The sequence below is a fragment of the Camelina sativa genome, chromosome 15, assembly GCF_030686135.1.
Source record: "Camelina sativa cultivar CO46 ecotype springtype chromosome 15, ASM3068613v1".
In the NCBI taxonomy this organism is placed as follows: Eukaryota; Viridiplantae; Streptophyta; class Magnoliopsida; order Brassicales; family Brassicaceae; genus Camelina; species Camelina sativa.
In genome coordinates, this window is record NC_141894.1 from 7,811,772 (window position 1) to 7,830,681 (window position 18,910).

The 18,910-nt window shown below is 38.4% G+C and overlaps 4 protein-coding genes across 6 annotated transcripts; all 4 read right to left on the reverse strand.

The window, feature by feature from the left end:
- Positions 1-3,208: 3,208 nt before the first annotated feature.
- LOC147926364 (uncharacterized) lies at positions 3,209-4,805 on the reverse strand. Its single transcript, XM_087487035.1, has 2 exons — positions 4,781-4,805; positions 3,209-4,260 (listed from the first exon to the last, which is right to left on the reverse strand). Exons 1-2 carry the CDS (start codon positions 4,803-4,805, stop codon positions 3,209-3,211), a joined length of 1,077 nt encoding a protein of 358 aa, XP_087343161.1.
- On the reverse strand, positions 4,653-8,872 carry LOC104745994 (translocase of chloroplast 120, chloroplastic). 2 transcript variants are annotated; one of them, XM_019237014.2, is made up of 3 exons: positions 8,570-8,872; positions 4,951-8,357; positions 4,653-4,825 (listed from the first exon to the last, which is right to left on the reverse strand). In XM_019237014.2, the coding sequence occupies exon 2, from the start codon at positions 8,292-8,294 to the stop codon at positions 4,980-4,982; it is 3,315 nt and encodes a 1,104-aa protein (XP_019092559.2). In that variant the 5' UTR covers positions 8,295-8,357; positions 8,570-8,872; the 3' UTR covers positions 4,653-4,825; positions 4,951-4,979. The 2 variants fall into 2 exon arrangements, with proteins under 2 accessions (XP_019092559.2, XP_019092561.2); XM_019237016.2 differs by having other exon boundaries at positions 4,951-8,331; positions 8,570-8,789.
- A 92-nt stretch (positions 8,873-8,964) lies between these two features.
- LOC104745995 (kinesin-like protein KIN-13A) lies at positions 8,965-14,685 on the reverse strand. Of its 2 annotated transcripts, none has more exons than XM_010467383.3 (14): positions 14,091-14,685; positions 13,914-14,000; positions 13,564-13,805; positions 12,966-13,187; positions 12,374-12,553; positions 12,161-12,262; positions 11,963-12,040; positions 11,629-11,710; positions 11,367-11,529; positions 10,849-11,178; positions 10,436-10,654; positions 9,795-10,344; positions 9,592-9,657; positions 8,965-9,499 (listed from the first exon to the last, which is right to left on the reverse strand). In XM_010467383.3, the coding sequence occupies exons 3-14, from the start codon at positions 13,750-13,752 to the stop codon at positions 9,317-9,319; spliced, it is 2,364 nt and encodes a 787-aa protein (XP_010465685.1). In that variant the 5' UTR covers positions 13,753-13,805; positions 13,914-14,000; positions 14,091-14,685; the 3' UTR covers positions 8,965-9,316. The 2 variants fall into 2 exon arrangements, with proteins under 2 accessions (XP_010465685.1, XP_010465686.1); XM_010467384.3 differs by having other exon boundaries at positions 13,564-13,792; positions 14,091-14,406.
- A 2,561-nt stretch (positions 14,686-17,246) lies between these two features.
- Positions 17,247-18,868, reverse strand: LOC104745997 (translationally-controlled tumor protein 1). Its single transcript, XM_010467385.3, has 5 exons — positions 18,752-18,868; positions 18,192-18,265; positions 17,958-18,086; positions 17,668-17,825; positions 17,247-17,575 (listed from the first exon to the last, which is right to left on the reverse strand). Exons 1-5 carry the CDS (start codon positions 18,777-18,779, stop codon positions 17,458-17,460), a joined length of 507 nt encoding a protein of 168 aa, XP_010465687.1. The 5' UTR covers positions 18,780-18,868; the 3' UTR covers positions 17,247-17,457.
- Positions 18,869-18,910: the final 42 nt, after the last annotated feature.

Consider the following 18,910-nt stretch of genomic DNA (forward strand, 5'->3'; position numbering starts at 1 on the left):
CACAAACTGGCAGAGCACCTTTAAGAACTTTCAAAAGAAAGAGTTTAATTTTAGGTACTGACTGTACCTCCCACACAGCTTGAAAGACAGGATTTCTCGATGGCAACGCATACTCCGCTGTTAGTCTTGTTTTATGCACCTGTCGATACATCAGATCATAACCAGATTTTGTAGAGTAAAGGCCATTTTTTGTTTCCCCCCAACAATAAGCATCCAAAGAACCAATTCTAGGTTTAATAGCTTTAATGAGATGAATCTCCAAATGATGAAACAAAGATCTTAAGAGATTGTCATCCCACTCTCCAGTCAAGCCATTAAAGAGATCAGCTACCTTGAGATTTATGTTCATGAGTGAGTGAATGCCCATAGGTCTAGTTGGCGAATTTTCATATAACCAGTTGTCTATCCAGACAAAGGTATTATCTCCATTTCCTATGATTCTCTTGAGACCCTTGGAAAGCAGAATTTTACCAAACTGTAGGCTCCTCCACGCATAAGATGGTCGTTTGCCTGTTGGAGCAGATAAGTAAGAGGAGGAAACAAAATACCGACTTTTAAAGAACCTTGAAAACAGACAATCCGGGTCATGTAGAAGGCGCCAAGCTTGATTCGCAAGGAGAGACTGATTAAATATTGCTAAATCTTTGAAGCCTAAACCTCCCAGGGCCTTGGGAAGAGTTAGCTGATCATAGCTTATCCAATGAATCTTATTCTGAGACTGAGAGTTATTCCACCAAAAGTTCATCATTACTGAAATCAGCTTAGTAATGGTTCCTTTTGGAAGCTTGAAGCACGACATCGCATAAACAGGTAAGGCCATAGCTACAGATTTGAGTAAAACGTCTTTACCTCCCTGAGATAAATTCTTTGCATACCAGCCTGTTAACCTTGATTGTAGTCTATCCTTGATAAAGCCTAGTAATTGCTTCTTCGATCCACTTAAACACTCCGGAAGCCCTAAATACTTCCCAGTGCCTCCTTCCAGCTCAATTCCTGTTTGCAACTTGATCCAATTCCATAGGTTTTTATCTGTTTTGGTTCCAAAGGTGATAGCTGATTTATGTTTGTTTATCACTTGTCCAGACATAGATTCATATATCTCTAAACACTTCATCACCTCCTCACATTGCTCTTTATTCATTTGACAGATGAAAAGACTATCATCTGCAAATAATAAATGAGTTATTGCTGGACCAGAGGGGTGGAATTGTATTCCGGAGATTTTACCTTCACTTTCTGCTTGTTTGAAAAGATGGATCAAGGCTTCTATGCACAAAACAAAAAGAAACGGAGAGAGAGGGTCACCTTGACGGATGCCTCTATGGGGTTTGAAATCTCCAAAAGCCTGGCCATTAATGACCACAGAATAACTCACAGAAGTTACACAACCCATTATCCATGTTATCCAACTGTTTTGAAATCCTAAGGCATTGAGCATTTCACGTAAAAAATTCCATTCGAGTCTATCATACGCTTTAGACATGTATGTTTTAATCAACATAGCAGACTGAGAGAAGACTGGATGAGTATGTAGGCTATGAACAGCTTCATGAGCAATCAGAACATTATCTAAAATAGATCTCTCTGCAACAAAAGCAGCCTGGGTTGGAGAAACTATGGAAGGAAGATGTTTCTTCAATCTGTTGACCAGGATTTTAGCAACTATCTTATAGATCACGGCACAAAGACTAATCGGCCTAAGGTCAGACATCTTGGTAGGAGCTTTGACTTTTGGTATTAAGCATAAGTGAGTATGATTCCAGTCCTTGGGCATACAACCAGTGGCAAAGAAAGATAGAACCTCAGAAATCACTTGATCTTTGATAACCGACCAGTACTTTTTGAAAAAGAAACCTGTAAGACCATCAGGGCCTGGAGCACTTTCACTTTTAATGGAGAAGACAGCAAGCTTAATCTCATCAATAGTCACATGTTTAGACAGATCTTCGTTCATATTATCCGTGACTCGAGGCTGGAAATTTCTTAAGTGAAACAGAGACTGTAGTGTTTGGGAGGACTTGAAAAGATCTAAGAAGTACTTCACCGCAATCTCACCTTTTCTACCGTCTGAACAATGGTCTTCCCCTGTTTCATCAATGAGGTAAGGTAGTGCATTTTTCACTCTGACAGATTTAACCGATGCTTGAAAAAACTTCTTGTTTCTATCTCCATCGAGGAGCCACTTATCATGGCTTTTCTGTCTCCAATACACTTCTTCTTCTCTAAAACCAATTGCTAAATCTCGCTTAATAACATTAATTCTTTTAAAGCAGGGCTTGCGAGAGTCAAGCTGAGCAGACAATTCCTGTCTTAATCTTTTAATTCGATTCTGCGAACTTGACCAAAACTTCCTCTTCCATACACTAATGTCCTTGTTACACTTTTTGACCCGAGTTAGTAGAGAAGATTCACTATCAATACTATCTTGATGCCAGGCTTTTTGAATGACTGCCAGGAAGGAGGGATCATCCGCCCAACGTTTATCAAACCAAAACTGTCGAAGGAATAAAGGCTTATCACTGCTAAATTTGATCAAGACAGGTTTATGATCAGACCCCAGCTTTTCCAGGAACCATTGGTGCACATTCGGGAAACTCGAAAACCAAGCAGGATTCCCAAAACCTCTATCCAATTTGCACTGAATCCACTGTTTATTTCGAACACCTCCCCAAGTAAAACCATTACCTGAACTACCAATCTCTGTCATGTCACAAGTTTTCAACATAGTTCTAAAGGGATGGAAAGAACTTAAATCACGCAAAGGACCTCCCTTCTTTTCATCATTAGACAAGATGGCATTATAGTCCCCTACCATACACCAGGCATCCCTCCTTAACATACCAATACTATTGAGTTTATCCCAAACAAAAGATCGCATACTCGTCTGTGGGTTTCCATATACACAAGAAAGAAACCAAGACTTTGTACCTGAAGAAATTTTCATGTCTACAAGATTTTTATCCACAAAAAGGAAATCAACTTCTAGGCTCTCATCCCAAAAAATTGCTAGACCACCACTGAGACCTAAAGGTTCCACCGTTCTAAGATGATGATATCCTAACCACCCTTGAACTTTTTTAATATAAGTCTCCATGTTCTTCGTCTCCATGAGGAAAAGTATATCAGGGGAATGTTCTTTTCTCATTTCCCTGAGGTTTGTAATTGTCCAAGGGTTCCTCAGCCCTTGGCAATTCCAACTAAGGACGCCTTACTGATTCAGCGGCAGTTCACTAGGAACTACCATGTCTAAATTCATCTGTGAAGACTTGATCTCTACCTGTCCTTTTAAATCTTCTGATACCAGTGACGCAGCTTCAGAGACTATCACTAAAGAACCAGGGATAATTTTCTTATTCTTTCCTTTGCGATCCTTAGAGTTCTTTAAGCTAGATCTCGGCCTTTTACAAGCAACTATAACTGGAGGAGGCAATTTTGAAGAACTAGCCTCTAAACTACCACTGTGAAAGGTAGATAAAGGGCTCAAGAGAGAAATACCTGGATCCAATTCCATAGGCAGATTTGCAGACTTGTGTATCAACGAGAGTTGAGGAGCAAAGTTAGTTGGTGGATCCACTGGTGGCTGAGCAGTCTGATGGATAAGAAAAGGGCAGTGAGATCTCTCATGCGTCATTCGTTGGCAGTGAAAACAACGCTTTCTGATTCGTTCATAATCAATTCCAACTACAACAACTGTTCCATTTGGTAGCTGGAGCTCCTTTGAATTTCTGAGTTTCTTGGAGATGTATAGGAGAACCCTGACCCGAATATAGTCATTACTTTGCGCTTCCTCATCATCAAAGGGGAACTCAAGGATACGACCTATCGATTCAGCAATTGTAGAGATGGTATCTTTCGTATAATGATTTACCGGGATATTACGAATCCTAATCCAGACCGGAAGAAACATCAAATAATCCGGAGGAGGATTTTCAACCCATTTTTCCATTACCACGCCCCAATCATCTTGCGTCCATACTCCTGTTTTCAGAATCTCATCCATATCTTCTTCATATTTGAAAATGAATTGAAACCGATCCCTAGATAAAGCCACCCCTTTAACCCGATCATACAAGCGCCAGATCCTGGGCATCTCAACGATCCACTTGGACATCTTTTGATAATCAGGATTTAAAAACCTACCGAGAAGGCTTCGCTGATTTCTTGCAGAAGAGCTGAATTTCGGTTGATCAGAGATGACTACAGGAGAATCTACTTTTTCCTCAATTGCCAATTCTTGAAGGCACCTATCCAGCTGAAATCCTTATTCGTACCCATATATGCAGATTATACACTCACGATTTGTAACACAGGAAATTTTACGGAAACCGGACCGAAAAAATTGAAATCTCCGGTGATGGCTCTGCTCAGATAGACAATCCGAGAGAGAAGTTCTTAAACCCAGAAGGAATTGGGACTGCAGTGGTGAAACGACGGAGAATAAACGGCGAAGAGAACAACGGTCAGAAGACAAGGTAAGAGAGAGAAGAGAGAGTTTAGATATATATATTTTTTTTTATATAAATAAAGTTGAATGAGTTGTTCTTACTACTTGTCTTGTTTATGTGTTGTTTAAATTCTTCTTATTCTGTTCTTATTAAAAAAAAAAAAAGCAGTGACTAAGAATGTGTTGATAGAGTTGTGGTCGAGAATAATAAATCACTAAATGCATTTTTATAACTAATCGATAATCATGAGGTACATGAACAAAAATAGGTATGCTTTATGCTAACATAGACAAAGGTTTGAGAAAGAGAAGAAAACCACTACTGAATTATTATACCGGAGACTAGTAGGAACGAATGCATTCTGAGTTTGGACGTTCCTCCTGTACCAAAACCAAAAGTCACATCAATATCAGCAATCCATGGATACGGTCAGTTAACAGATGGTTTTTACAGCAAATGAAACAAAAAAATCGAGATCAGCAACCAAAAGCAGATAGATTAGTACCTTTTCTATCAAAACCTTAATGTTATTAATTATTGTCCATATTGCATTTGCTCGGGGGAATAATAACTAAGAAGCTTCTTGAACAGAGGCACCAATGCAACCATAGCAAGTTGGAGCTGCTCAGAGCTGTTTACGCGGATGCCTACTTGCCCTGCCCCTCTGTTATTCAAATTAGCACGAGCAATTAGATTGGACGAACGTCCAATGGGCACTTGGGACTGTATATTTCCTCCGATAGCAAGATCGCCATGCCAATCCATCACAGAAAGTCCAAGAGTTGACAAAAACCGACCAAGTGGATAATCTTTATCTCTAAACTGAGCTTCTAAACTACCACCATAGGCAACATCTCCCCGACTAGTCATTGCCCCACCAGACATAACCATTCTGAACCGTTTATTAGCAATCAACTTATCTTCGACTTTCAGCCCCGCAGACACCGAATCACCCAAGAGCGTTACAGAGAGACCAGCCGCCGCTTTGTTTTTCCTAAAATTGTTAAATCTAGTTTCACTACGAATTGTGTAAGCCAATTCCTTCCCAGCGTTTTGCATGTCAAAACCTAGGGAAGTTGATCTACCCTCTCCATGTTTAACCGAGCTGGCCAGTTCCAGCTGCACATTAGCATCCTTCTTGTCCTTTGTCACTTGACCAGAGAAAGATATCGGGATTTTGTCTTTAACAACAAAAAGTCGTTCCGCATTCACACCTTCATAACCAATATCATGATCCCACCCATGAGTTTCCAGGACTGGCCTAACAAGCCATTGATTGGAGGAATCAAGGTACCGGTACCGGTGAGTAGGATTGTCAGAGTCAAAAGATGCAGGTAGAGATAAATCCGGCATGGGAACTGGAACAGATGCAGGTTCACTTCTCTCTTCTTCCACATTCTCACTATACCCGTTAGGCATATCTTTAATCTCAGCAGCAAATTTCTTCATCAACTTACGTCTCTTTCTTTCCTCTTTCATCTGCCTCTTCATAAATAATTTTTCCCGGTACTCCATCTCATCCAGATATTCCTTCTTCTGAGCTTTACTAAGCTTGGCCATCTCGGCTTTAGTCAACCGCTTAAAGGGAGGAAGGTCATCATACTCTGATTCTTCATCAGAATCTGATGATTCGTCCAAATCATCTTCATCTTCTTCATCATCGTACTGCTGCTCAGGAAGCTTAGCTTGTGATCTTGACTGCAGAAGCGATGAGAGAAGAACTGGTAATGGAGGAGCCTTGGACCGAGCTGCAAATTGTTCCCCTGAAATATTATCTTGTAATTTCAGAAGAGCATTTGCTTCCGCTAGAATCTTGGATGCAAATGAGAGTAATAGCAAATGAGGCTTCCACACTTGGCCGTTAGGTAATACTCTCTGGCCTGCCCGATTTGTCCTGCAAGCAGAGTGGTTCTCAACTAAAGAAACAGGGTTCATGAGCCTCATATCTCCCGCTGCTTGGCGAATGGCCTGCTGGATGACATGAGAACGTTGTGTTACAAACATTTCATAGCTAGAAGCAGTACCATTTGGGCCATCTGGTGGAGCCGAAGCGGCATGAGTCAAACCCACAATGGCATTAAACCATATTGATGGTCCAAAAACATCAGTGATGGTGCGCAAGAGAGGCATGTCACCAGAATCTCTGCTTTGCATATCCAACCTATCAAGATATAATACAATGTCAGGCGGATTTTTCTTGATGAATGCCCTAACAGACTTCAGGATCTTCTCATTCTTGTGTTGATCTGACCAGGATGGTAAGAGACCAGGAGTGTCAATTACCCGTACCTTAATTCCCTGAACAAAACCCTCAACATCCTGAACCCTCTTTGTCCCCATCTGGAATGCATCAGTACTAATTTTCAGTTCATCGAATATAGAATTGATAGTTGCACTTTTACCAACCCCACTTTTACCGAGCACCATAATTGTACAAGAAAAATCAAGGGGATCCTGTCCAGCTGCCTCAAGCTGTTCTGCCATGGCACTGGCACGATCAAAACTAAAGGCACCAACACGGCTTCCGTTTCTGCCCCTCAACTGTTCAGCCAGTCCAAGCCTGTATAAAACCTGAGCAACAACAACATTATGTGGAGTTTGCCCTAATCTATGTGCAAGCCTCAAAAACTTGACCCTGATCAACTGGAGCTTCTCACGAGTCTCATCATGCTCATCTGTCTCTGCAGTGGCAGAGTCTTCAGCTTGCTGAGGCTGATTATGAGACACATTGCCATTGACACGAGGCTGTTGTGGAAGGCGTGGTGACGGTTCCAAAAGAGGAGCAGCACGACCAAGACCTGCCGGGCGAGCAGGTGGTAATGCTGCAGTACTTCTAGACTCTGCTGGAGAAACAGAACTTAATACCTCAGATTCACTATCCACATGTTGACTTTCCTTAATATTTTGTCTAATATTTGCTCTGCTGTCTTGCTGCTCTTCAATTTCCTTAGATTGAGGACTCTGCTGAACATCATGTCCTCCATTCCTATCCTGAACAGTCTCCTGTTCTCTAAGAGTTTCCCCACGGAAGCCACTACTGCTGTGATCTTCAGTCTCTTTCTTTTCCTCGGAACTAGATTTTTCCAAAGGAGATAGGATCCCAGCTGCTACTTCAATACTATCATTCAAGGATTCCTCACCAGAAGCATTGTTAACACTATTGTAGTCGGCACCAGTCTCATCATTTCTCTGTGGCCCAGACTCATTGTCAAAGCAATTCGTAAGTGCTCCTTCACCTTCCTCAATCTCTTGTTCTGTTCCAATGCCATTTTCAGTACCATCATTCCCTGTTTCCTCGGACCAGGCCCTTACTGAGATAACTTCAGCCACCAGTTCTTTATCATCAGGAATTACGACTGCATTTTCAGAAAAAGAATGTATATTTCCGGTTCCTAAACTAACAACCTCAGCCGCTAAATTGGAACCATTGGAAGTAGCTTTATCACTGTTCTCAACCACATGATCCAAGCTTGAATCGATTCTACCATTTGAAATATCTACACCTGCTCCCCCATGATCATCATCATTCATCTTGGAAGCCACCACCAGATCAGATTTAGCCTCCTTCGTAACCTTAACCTCACCATGGCTATCTCCCACCGCCGTATAACTAACCTCTAAATCTTTACCTCCTCTCTCATCCCTACTTGTTGCCTCTAATGGCAAATCCGCTCCGTAAAATTCAAGTTCTGAACCAATTGCTTCCTCAAAAACCTCTTCTTCATTATCAATCACTTCATCAGATCTCACCAACTCCTTTTTCTCTACATCACCATCACTAGTTCTATCCTCCGCAAGCTTCATCTCTTCCCCATCTAAGCTGTTAACAATCTCAACCCCGTCTCCCATTTCTTAAGATCACCACCGCAGCTACAAACAAAACCCCCTAATCCAAACCAAAATCACGAATCACTGCACCAAACCAAATTAAACAAAAGAAAAAAAAAAAAAAAATCCCTAGCTCAGAATTATCGCCACAAAATCATAAATAAATAAAACTCCTCGTTACTTTCAAAATCAATGGGAGTGAAGAAAAAATAACCAAAATCAAAGGTGTGTTTTCTGATACGAATTCAAAAGATACAAGACGAGGAGAACAGCAATGGCGAAAAGGAGAATCTAACCTGCTTATTGCAGATACAGAGAAGGCCAAAGAAAAGAAAAATTAATTTTTGTGTATAGTTCGTTCGGCTTTTTACTCGCCTGCGACAGTGCGACTACGACGGGAAGGAGAAGGGAGGAGATAAGAGACTTTAATGGACGGTTTTAATCGGTTTGGGTTTTAACATCGGACGGTTGAGAATGGCTTTTTTGTATTGCCATCGTCGAAAAGGCATGTCACGTGACCAATAGTGAGGTGGGCCAAGGCCTTTTAGTTTGGGCTGTTGGCCTATTGGAGCTATTCACCTGTCTTTTCTTTCTTTGTCAGTAGATATGGTTATTTTAAATATCTTATTATTAGCTTTTATAAAATGGCTCACTGAAACTTACATATAATATATTGTCACAAGATAAAATATGGTTATAATGTTTTTTCAGTTGTTTTAAAGTAAAGTTTAAAATCGACATTAGTTTTTCACCAGCTTTTGGAGAGGATATAGAAAAATAGGAAACACAAAAGGTATAATTTTATAATTAAAATCAGTAAATTAAAAAAAAATAAAAGGAAAATAAATGCCCGATTTCACAAACACGAAGGACATTTTTGTCATTCTTTGTAACAAAGAAGAGACCACCACCTTTTTTTGCTTTTTCTCTTTTTTTTCCTTCTGACATTGAAACTAAAAAAACTTTTTCACTCTCTTCTTCATGAGCAAACTTTCACACTTTAACAACACCACACTTTTTGGTTTTCCTTCTTCTTCTGACAACTACCGAGGAACTCTCTTACGACTTAGTATTTCTTGTTCCTTGAGACGGTGTTGGAACCGAGCAAGCCTGGCTTGAAGACTAACAAGCCCTGCTGCTTTTCTAGACAACACAAAGCTCAGTTGGGTTACATAGTTTTCTATCATGCTTCCTGGTTGGTCCACCTCCGCTAAAAGTTTCATTTCCTGATAACGTTATAAACACAAAAATCAAACGAGCTATACTACTAACCTACAATAAAAATTTAGTATTTCATTTTGGTGCGTTTTGTACTTACCTCGCGAACAATCTCCATTGTATCCTCTATTTCTTTTCTGTGTGCCGCAATGAGAGCTTCTTCTTCCTGAAAAGGTCATGCGCTGATGGTTATGAACTTATGATATGATACGAACAGAACTATTAGTACAAGTTTCTACATTTGCTTTCAAAATCAATTTCACAGGTTCATCACATGTTTAAAGGTTTAAGTTGGTATTTTACCTCAAGCAGTGCATCAATGTTATCATCAAGTGAAGTGTCAGTTTCGTATTGCCTCGACGCGGTTTCATTTGTGCTCTGTCTAAAGTTTGTCAAGGTAGGAATATCCGATGAACTGACTTCTCTTTTAGACCAGCTTTGTGCTCTGTCTGGTTTCTCTTCCCGCAACCCTTTCCCACGAGGTGGCGACACTTTCTTCACTTTCTCTTCACGGTCTGAAGTTTCTTGGGGGTATGAAGACAAGTGGCTCCTCTGACTAGTGGAGCCACCAAAAGAACTGTTCGTCTCTGATCTTCCCTTGTCCATTGAGATTGATGGGATTCCACTTTCCTCTCGATAATTTGTAGGCTGTCTGAAGTCAATACCCGATGTAGTGTTGCTGTCCTTTTCAACCACCCTCCTCCTGGTTTCCTGTACATTCAATTCCTGTGGGGGCTCGAAGACATCTTCCACATCATTTGAGCCCAACAAAGTATCCTTATTAACCGGAGGAGGCATTGAATTGGCAGTTTGATCTTTCTTGCTATTTCCAGTTTTAGATAAACTTTTGACCCTGTTTGTTTGGTACACAGCCAACAGCAGGTTAAGAGAAGGTGAAATTGAGAATTTGTTTCAAGAGAGGCAATACTTGGAACAAAACATACCTATCAGCATATCTTAGAGTATTGAGGGTATGTTCACACGATCCTGCATTTGGAGAGATGCAAGAAATCATCACCGTCCTTGAGTTTCCAACAAATGAGTCACGGAGCACCTCAGTTAGTTTGCTTCCACGAAATGGTATATGCAGCTGGTCATTGTCCAGTGCACGTATACATTCCTTAAGAGCCAAGAGACTCTTGTTGATTTCTGCGCCTTCCATCCTAAGAAAAATCCACCATGAAAACTATAAAGCATTAAATCTGAAGTGTGGTGGTCCTAAAGTAAAAGCAGCAAAGTGCCACTCCATCAATACCAACAAGGCAACAATTCCAAAACAAGCATAAATTTTAATCTACGCATTAGTGTTAAGTCAATATTCAAAATACTCAACCACATGGGTAACGAGAATCTTTACCTTGTCTGACGGTCATTGTCTGTGGTGTCTGCACCTCTTTCACTGCCAGCAAGGTCAATGAAAGAAATCTTTCCCACAACTTTCCCAGGCAATTCATTACCATCATTATTCCTCCGTCTAGTTTCTTTTACCTCAACATGCTTCTTTACAACAAGCTGTAGGATAGCATGTGATCTAGAAGATTCCTCATTTGCTCCAGTTGACCCTGTGCTCCTTTCCGCATTTCCTTTCTCGATAAAATCCTTTACAAGTTGTACATCTGAAACTTCATATTCTTGCAGGCCAACAATGCAAACTTGCTGTCTACCATCTTCTCGCATGCAAAGTTTCCTGCTCGGCAATAACAAAATTATTTAGATAACTGTAAAACATGCATTTGCGATAGTAGTAGACAACAATGAAAAGAATCGAAACTGAAAGGATGAGAAAGCTAATATTTGCCAAAAGAAAAGAAAAACAATAAAACCTCTCAGCAATTATGCAATTTCAAAGAAATGAGAAAAACAAAGAACACTAACTTTCTCTCACTGAGCAGATCAAACAGCTTTCCACCATATATCTCAAAATAGCTGAGCCACAGTTTAAATCTCTGATTGCTGTACACTGGTTGACGCAACAACCTCATAAGATCTTCAACTGCTCGTATGGGTAGTGGTTTCATTGTGAATGTCTTACCACTACCTGAACAAAGCAAAACATCATCAGCGCCATAAAAGCATGAAGAAACTATTATCATTTAAAACCTGGAATCTGTTAGAAAGAATGTAACTATCAGTATACCTGTTTGACCATATGCAAAGCATGTAGCTTTAGTTCTCTGGAAAATAATGGGAATTATAGGCTCAATTGTGGCCCGATACACCTGTTCAAGGGAACAACAAACCACTTCAAAGCAGAATAAAGCTTCTGTAATATTCAAAAAGGCTGAATGTATCCATTCATCAATCCAATCTAGATGGAATAGGTGGGGGAAACCACATGCTGATCTAGTTAATAGGTCCATAAGGTATGTTGACCTTGACATAAATCATAAGTCTATCACAGCTCAAGGTTGCATTATGATCTAGTTAATAGGTTTTCATATGGACTCCAATACGTTCAATTATTAACTTACCTCATCATTTGAAACATCCTCATCTAGAACAGCATCAAAGCAGAACTCATGCTTTTCCACATAAGCAGTCAAATCCACCTGCACCAGCAAAATTACGATTCATTCAATATTATGACCTTTATAGCAGGATGCCATCGTTCAGTTGTTCAACTGAATCATGGATGCCATTGTTATCTTCGATGAAGAATACACACGAACCTTCAGCTTGGGTTCATGGACAGTCAAAGAATTACCAGATACCGTCACAACATCCTCCTCCTTTCTAGCTGTTTCTTTCTTGTTTAGGGGTCTTTTCCTTACCTAAAAAGAAAAAAGAAAATGGTTTCCCAATGATCCCTAGTGATAATGAACGTTGCTTATAAAACAATCAAGTAGTAAGGAAAAAGGTCAGTGCTTAAGTGAATGACCTACCACTACTTTAATCTTGGCTACACTGTTATTTTCTTTTTCACTCTTAGGCAATGAACCCAGAGGTTCAGCATCTGTCTGTTGCCGTTGTTGACGATTAGCTGGCAAATTAAAGTCGTCTTCAAATTCTTTATTAACACTAGGCATGAAAGGTGATGGCTCAAAGGGTTCGGTAATCATATGCTGCAAAATGGAACGATGTCACTACAAAATCAACGGGTTGATAACTTTCACATGGATAATCACTTTCTTAAGACCTAGCAAATGTTGACGACAAAAAAAAAAAAAGAAAAGAGGTAGCTAATAATAGAAGCAGCGTTTTTCCCCAGAAACTTTCTAACGACAACAAGACCAAAACTGGTCACCGCTAAATCCTTTCGAGTTTCCAGATTAGAAGTTGCCCAACAGAAGTATCGCAGATAGATTGCATGCACACAACCCAAATGGATTAGTTGGGGCTCAATAAAGCGATACAAGATTGGCAGTAACACTCATTAGAACAGACAATCTGATGAATTTAAGATCCCTCCGTTCTCCACAGACACTAATGGGTAAATATGAATAGTCTTTTCACTAGTTCTTCTTCCAAACATACCTCGGATAGAAGCTCTGTATCATCCATAGCATGAAGATCCAATAATCCAGCTCCAAAATCACCTCTGAACTCAGGTGAAAAAAACCCTTCCGAAGACGGCATACCTGCTGATGTCTGAGCAGTTGGTGTATATGATTCAGAAGTCGACTCCCCGTTAAAATTGAGATTTCTCATTAGTTTGAACAGTCTTTGTTTCTCTTCAGCAGTCTGTGCTCCATAACCCTAGCAGATACCGTAAACACCACAAAGGAGGCTTCATATATCAGAACCACGCAAACTAACTAGACTAATATAACCATGCAGAAATCATCTAACTAAATCACGTTGGCGTAAATGGCCAAACAAAATCCAAGCTTTCCTTAAAATACATAATGACTAATATCCAAAACAGAAAGAAACAATCCTACATTCCTATCGTAGTATCATACACGCATGATTCAGCAAAACCTAAAAAGCTCTAACAAAACTTGGCTATCTATGTCTAATACAAAATTGATAAGCCAGAGTAAAACTACAAACGGATAAGGGAGAATTAAAGGGCATGCAATGTATCGGCAGAGTAGACGAAACAAAGAAGCAGGGAAAGTAAGTAATGTACCTGCATGAGAAGGTTAGGGAGATGACGCTGATCGTTGCCTGTAGAAGCAACGGGAGACGCCAGATGCTGCAAGCCAGCGGATTGAAGCCACCGTGCCATGACAGCATCTCCTGCGTCATTAGCGGGTATAGCCCCATCGTATAGCGCCGTCGCAGCCGCAGCATTGCTCTGCTGCATTTGGCCGCCCATGAGGCGCTGCGATCTTCTTTGAGGAGCCAACTTCGGAGATCTGTAGAACAACTCTTCATCCAAAACAAAAAACATTCCCCCACGTTTGTTAAGATTACAAATCGGAAACAAAAATCAAAAATAAATCCCCCAAAATTAGATTCAATCGAAATGAAACTCACAATGTGGAGAAGATTCGGATTCAATACAAAACATGAAAGCGAAAGAGTTACAACAGCTCCAAAACTCGTTTCAATTTCCTTGGAAATCTGAAATTTAAACCAATAGATTGCATCAGAGAAGAGGATCGACGAAGACTCCCAAAAAAAAATATAGGAGAAGACGGAAGTGATGATTACCAGATGGAAACGAAGACACGCAACGGTTGCGTTAGAGATCTGCGATCTGAAATTTTTTTTTTTCCCGTCAAAAATACAATCAGATCTCCGACGAGTGAAGAAGAACCCTAAGCGATGCGCGTCGTTTAGCGTTTGGGACAAAGCTCTGTTCAAAAAATTTCGTCTTCTCCGTAAGCGACGTTAGGCGCAGAGAGAGAGAGAGATGAGAAATGAGATGAGAGAGAGAGAGAGAGAGAGAGAGAGAGAGGGCGTTGAAGAGGATTTGACAAAGTATAAGACACTAAAAGAATAAAATAAAAAGTTTGAGGCGTTTAAACTTTTTTTTAAAAAGTGATAGTTTGAACCCCCTTTCATTTCTGATACGTTCACCGATTTGTCCTACTCTTTTTGATTTTTGCTATTTGGTCCAAAATATTTTAAACAAGTTCACACGATCTAATATATATATGAACGGTCTTATTATATGTTACTATAGTTTTTTTTTTCTATGCTGAGATCATGACACAACGACATATACACCATGGTCCATGGTGACATCAAATAAAAATTAATATAGGATAGTATCTTGAATTAATATCATACCTATTTTGACCTTATATACTGCATAAAATTGATGGGTTTATTTATAGATGTAATCTATAGTATGAAAGTTGCTCAACTCTATCCATATGAGTGACACGTCAGCAGTGGAGAGAGTGACATCTGTCAATCCAAATTAAAAGCAAACATATTTAAAATTAAGGAGGAATTTGAAACATCTTCTATGTTTTTTATTTTTTTTCATATCAAAAATAATTTTAATATTTATATAAGAAATTTAGAGAGGCTTAGAACATGTTGATGTATTCTTTAAGTAAGTAGATGCATCACCAAAAGAAAAAAAATGTATTGAGAGTAAAACCAAAGATTTCTTTCGTTCTCTTAGGGTAAACCATGAAGATATGAATATATGGTTTAGGAGCTAGAATTTTCTCAACAATTTGAAGGGTTGTAACAGTGACTGGAAATTTGGTTACTATTGTATAGAAATTTATAAAAGTGTGTCTTTAGAGAAATAATTTTTATATATGAAAAAGATCGGAGTTTTGTTCACTATTGAATGAAGATAGTTAAATTAATGATATAATGTTGGTTGATGAAAATACAGAGAGAAAAGAAGAAGAAAATTAAATTCTAGAATTATATTCAAGAAGTTGAATAACTAGCAGGAAGGGAAGTTGTATATTTTAATTATAACCATTAAAGAGTTAACTAAGCTGCATGAAAATATTTTTGATAACAAGAATTTGAGAGTCTCATGGTATTTATTTGAGAAGCTTAAATACAAATATATCTAAATACCTAAGTTTTAGACTAGAATTGTATGATGTTTAAATGTTTTAATCTACCAATCAAATGTGCAAATGGTATAATTATTTTACTTCCTTAAAAATATGCTAATAGACTAATAGTTTTTATCTACAAAAATCACTTTAGAATAAGATTTAGCTTTAAACAAAATTTAATATTCTTTACCTCCTCACAAAAAAATCTCAGTTTCATTTGGTAGTATATAATTTTTAATTTTTCAAATGTGAAAATATAAGAAGCAAAAAAGATATTGCAATAAATGTATATATATATATAGATATAAACAAACCCGCAATACGTGCGGGTATTCATCTAGTAGCTGATAATAACCTTGGTGGATTTATATGCTATGTGTAATTTGAGATTTCAGCTATTTTTATGATATCAAAGGATATTGGTTTGGACTTTGGACGACCAATCTTATATAGTATAATAGAGAAATGAAATTTGAAACTATCCGAGGAAAATGACATGAATTCCACAACTTCTGGAAATTTATAGTACTTGATAATGATTTTAAAATCTTATATTACTTTTTCTATTTCCATTTTTCATCAAAATAAAGTATTGGTTTTGAATTTTGAATTGTTTAGATGTGTGAATGTGTGTGAGAGTGTTTATGAGAAGCTAACATACTTTATGTATGTAAATGTGTATTGTTTAAAACCAAAAAATTGAGTTAATCCAATATAATATACGAAAAAAGAATATGCAAAAGTAGAGAAGTGGGACAATACAGCTTGTGGGTTCCTTCCTTTTGAATCAAAAAAGCTTTTTGCTTTAGCCTAAAGCATTTGGATCTAAACGATTCCTGATTTTAAGTAATCAAGTATAAGCCAGTATGAAAGGAGCTTTTTCTTTTATTTATCAACATTGATCTCTAGTTTTGTGCAGCTGTAGGTTAATCTACCTCCTTCAGTCCTTTGTTACGATTAACAAATGGCCATAGTACCGATTACGTAATTTGCTAAGACTTAAAGAGTGTTTTGACCAAAAGCAAAAAAGTGTTGAAGAGTGTAAAGCTAAAACGAAAGGACCAACAAAAATTTGAAAATGACTTTAAAATACGTTAGATATATACAAGGAAGTTGGAGCAACGTCAAACCGACCAAATCACGTTTCCTTTTACGTGAGACACAATACGTACCAACGCATTTTGGTTGTCCTCTCGTCCACAATCCACATAGTATACACAAAATAAAATAACTATATCTAGATACTTGTATATTATGTTGTTGAGCAATCCACGCAGCGAAGAGCGAACTCTTCTTAATTCTCGCAGAAAATCTTATTTTGGATAATAAAAACCAAATAAATGGTCAATGTACGTGAATTGGACAGCATTTGTAAACTTGTAACGTAGTAAAGAATCAAGCATAGGATACGTTGATTGCTAAAGTTAAACAACACACACATTCATACATACATCTTTATTACGGCCACTGTCATTTGTCTAAAACAAAACAAGAGGACATAACTCTTATAGTTACAGATTCCGCACGTGAGATAATAACCCTTTGATAAAAGAGCAGAAAACATACGTGGAGGGATAACATGCCTACGTTGATGAATGTCTCTTGCCACTTTTTACTCGAGAAAAGGTCAAAACAGTACATACTAGAGCATATTCCATCAAATGTTTAAAGGTTCCAAATAGTAAAAATAACACACTGTTTACGATCTGAATCCAAAATTATTAGACTTTTTTATTAGTTTGCATCGAGATTCGCCATGAGTTTTACTAACCCACGCCCAAATGATAAAAGCAAACTGAAGAAGTGATGTTACATCAAACATCCCAAAAAGTAACGACCAAAATTCAACTAATAAGAACTGATAAAGCATTGTCTTTCGGATAAATTAACTGAAACGACTTCAAATCACAGAAGAAAAGAAGAGAAAAGCAAATTTGTAGGTCATTTTTAATAGGAGACAACGACGAAACACAAGAAAATATAAAGACACATAAACTTGAGTCGCTGCGAACGACCACAGTAACCCGACGAGAGCTTCTCTCTCAGCACTTGACCTCCTTCAAACCATGTGCGAAGTACAAAAATGTTGGGTTGGTGGCACCCTCCTTGTAGTAAGCAAAGACCAAAGAGCTGTCATCATGCATCCCCTCACCAACAAAGCTGTTTTGTATCAAACAACATAAAACCATAAATGAGATTTCAGAATATGTCATGTTATACAGAAAATAAGAGAAGATTGGGGGAAAACTTACAATTGGAAGTCACCGAGCCTGGGGAGCAAATACTTGGTAGCTCCCTCAATACCCTTCTTGAAGACTGCTTGGTCCTCCTCGCTGAGCTTGGGTGTCAAAAGTTTGATGTATTTCTTAATGTAAGCGATGAATCCCTTCTTATCATAAGTTGGTTGCTCCTACAAGAAAACAAAAAGTGAGCTCTTGGAACAGTAATTGCAATGCTACCACCAAAATAAGGCTTAGAATGCAAAACAGAACAACAACAATATCAATTACTGTGTGATTAAAAAGAAGCAAGCAAAACCAACCTGAAGTCTGAAGGTGTCGACAATGTCAACAACCTTTGTGGCAGAGTCATCAACACCCTCATCCTCACCACCTTCCTCAGCAGATGGATTGGCACCAATGTTAACATCTACAGCTCCCAACACAACCCACTGTACAATAAAAAAAATACCAATGAGAACAGGAAAACAAAAATATCACAGATTCAGAACAAAGCATGAAGATTTTAGGGTTGATGACACATTGGCAGTACTAACCTTTCCTTCAACTTCCCAAAGAATTCCATTCTCAATCTCCTTGTAAGGGAAAGAGTCGGACAGAAGCTCATCACCTAAAATCAATAAACAAAAATCATTAGTCATTACTCGTATCAATCTCAATATATTCCTCATAAGATAACATATACAATTAGTGACTCTAAATTATAGCAGATCAGCCAAAACTTCATCAAATCATACTAGAGCAGAAAACTTTGTCATCATAATCACTTCAAGCAAATTCGAACTAATTAAGAATCTAAACAATCGAATACAAACCCAAAAACAAAATCCAATCTACATCAATATACTAAGCTCAATCAATACGACCACAACTCAATATGAACTAATCAATTCATAGATCTAACACCAAATCACAGAAACCACAACCCTATGAATAGAATTACCGATTCAGAAAGCTGCAAATTGACGAAAAACCTAAGATAAGATTACAGATCTAACGAAATCTCAATTCGATATCACCATTATCCCAATCAGAAGTTATAAGATCGATTAAGCTACAACAAAATTAAGAATTAATAAACAATAATTGAGCATACCGGTGAGAAGATCTTGGTACACCAACATGGTCGCTTATTGTTTTTTTATCTCTCTCCGATCGATGTGAAATAAAACGAATATTAAAGGGTTGCGGGAGAGAGACGCAGCGACGAGAGGGTTCCAAAACGATGCTCTAACTTTGGTATTTATAGCCAAAA

Bases quoted from the DNA above. Each gene is read 5' to 3' on its own strand.
- LOC104745997 (XM_010467385.3), bottom strand. From the start codon at position 18,779: ATGTTGGTGTACCAAGATCTTCTCACCG. The intron at 17,826-17,957 runs GTTGGTTTTGCT...GTTTTCTTGTAG, and splicing joins TCGACACCTTCAGACTTCAG to GAGCAACCAACTTATGATAA. The intron at 17,576-17,667 runs GTAAGTTTTCCC...GATACAAAACAG, and splicing joins AGGCTCGGTGACTTCCAATT to CTTTGTTGGTGAGGGGATGC.
- LOC147926364 (XM_087487035.1), bottom strand. From the start codon at position 4,805: ATGCATTCGTTCCTACTAGTCTCCG. The intron at 4,261-4,780 runs GTATAATAATTC...GGTACGAATAAG, and splicing joins TTCGTTCCTACTAGTCTCCG to GATTTCAGCTGGATAGGTGC.
- LOC104745994 (XM_019237014.2), bottom strand. From the start codon at position 8,294: ATGGGAGACGGGGTTGAGATTGTTAACAGCTTAGATGGGGAAGAGATG.
- LOC104745995 (XM_010467383.3), bottom strand. From the start codon at position 13,752: ATGGGCGGCCAAATGCAGCAGAGCAATGCTGCGGCTGCGACGGCGCTA. The intron at 12,554-12,965 runs GTATGTTTGGAA...TCCATTTTGCAG, and splicing joins ATACAGAGCTTCTATCCGAG to CATATGATTACCGAACCCTT. The intron at 10,655-10,848 runs GTAAAGATTCTC...GATTTTTCTTAG, and splicing joins GACAATGACCGTCAGACAAG to GATGGAAGGCGCAGAAATCA.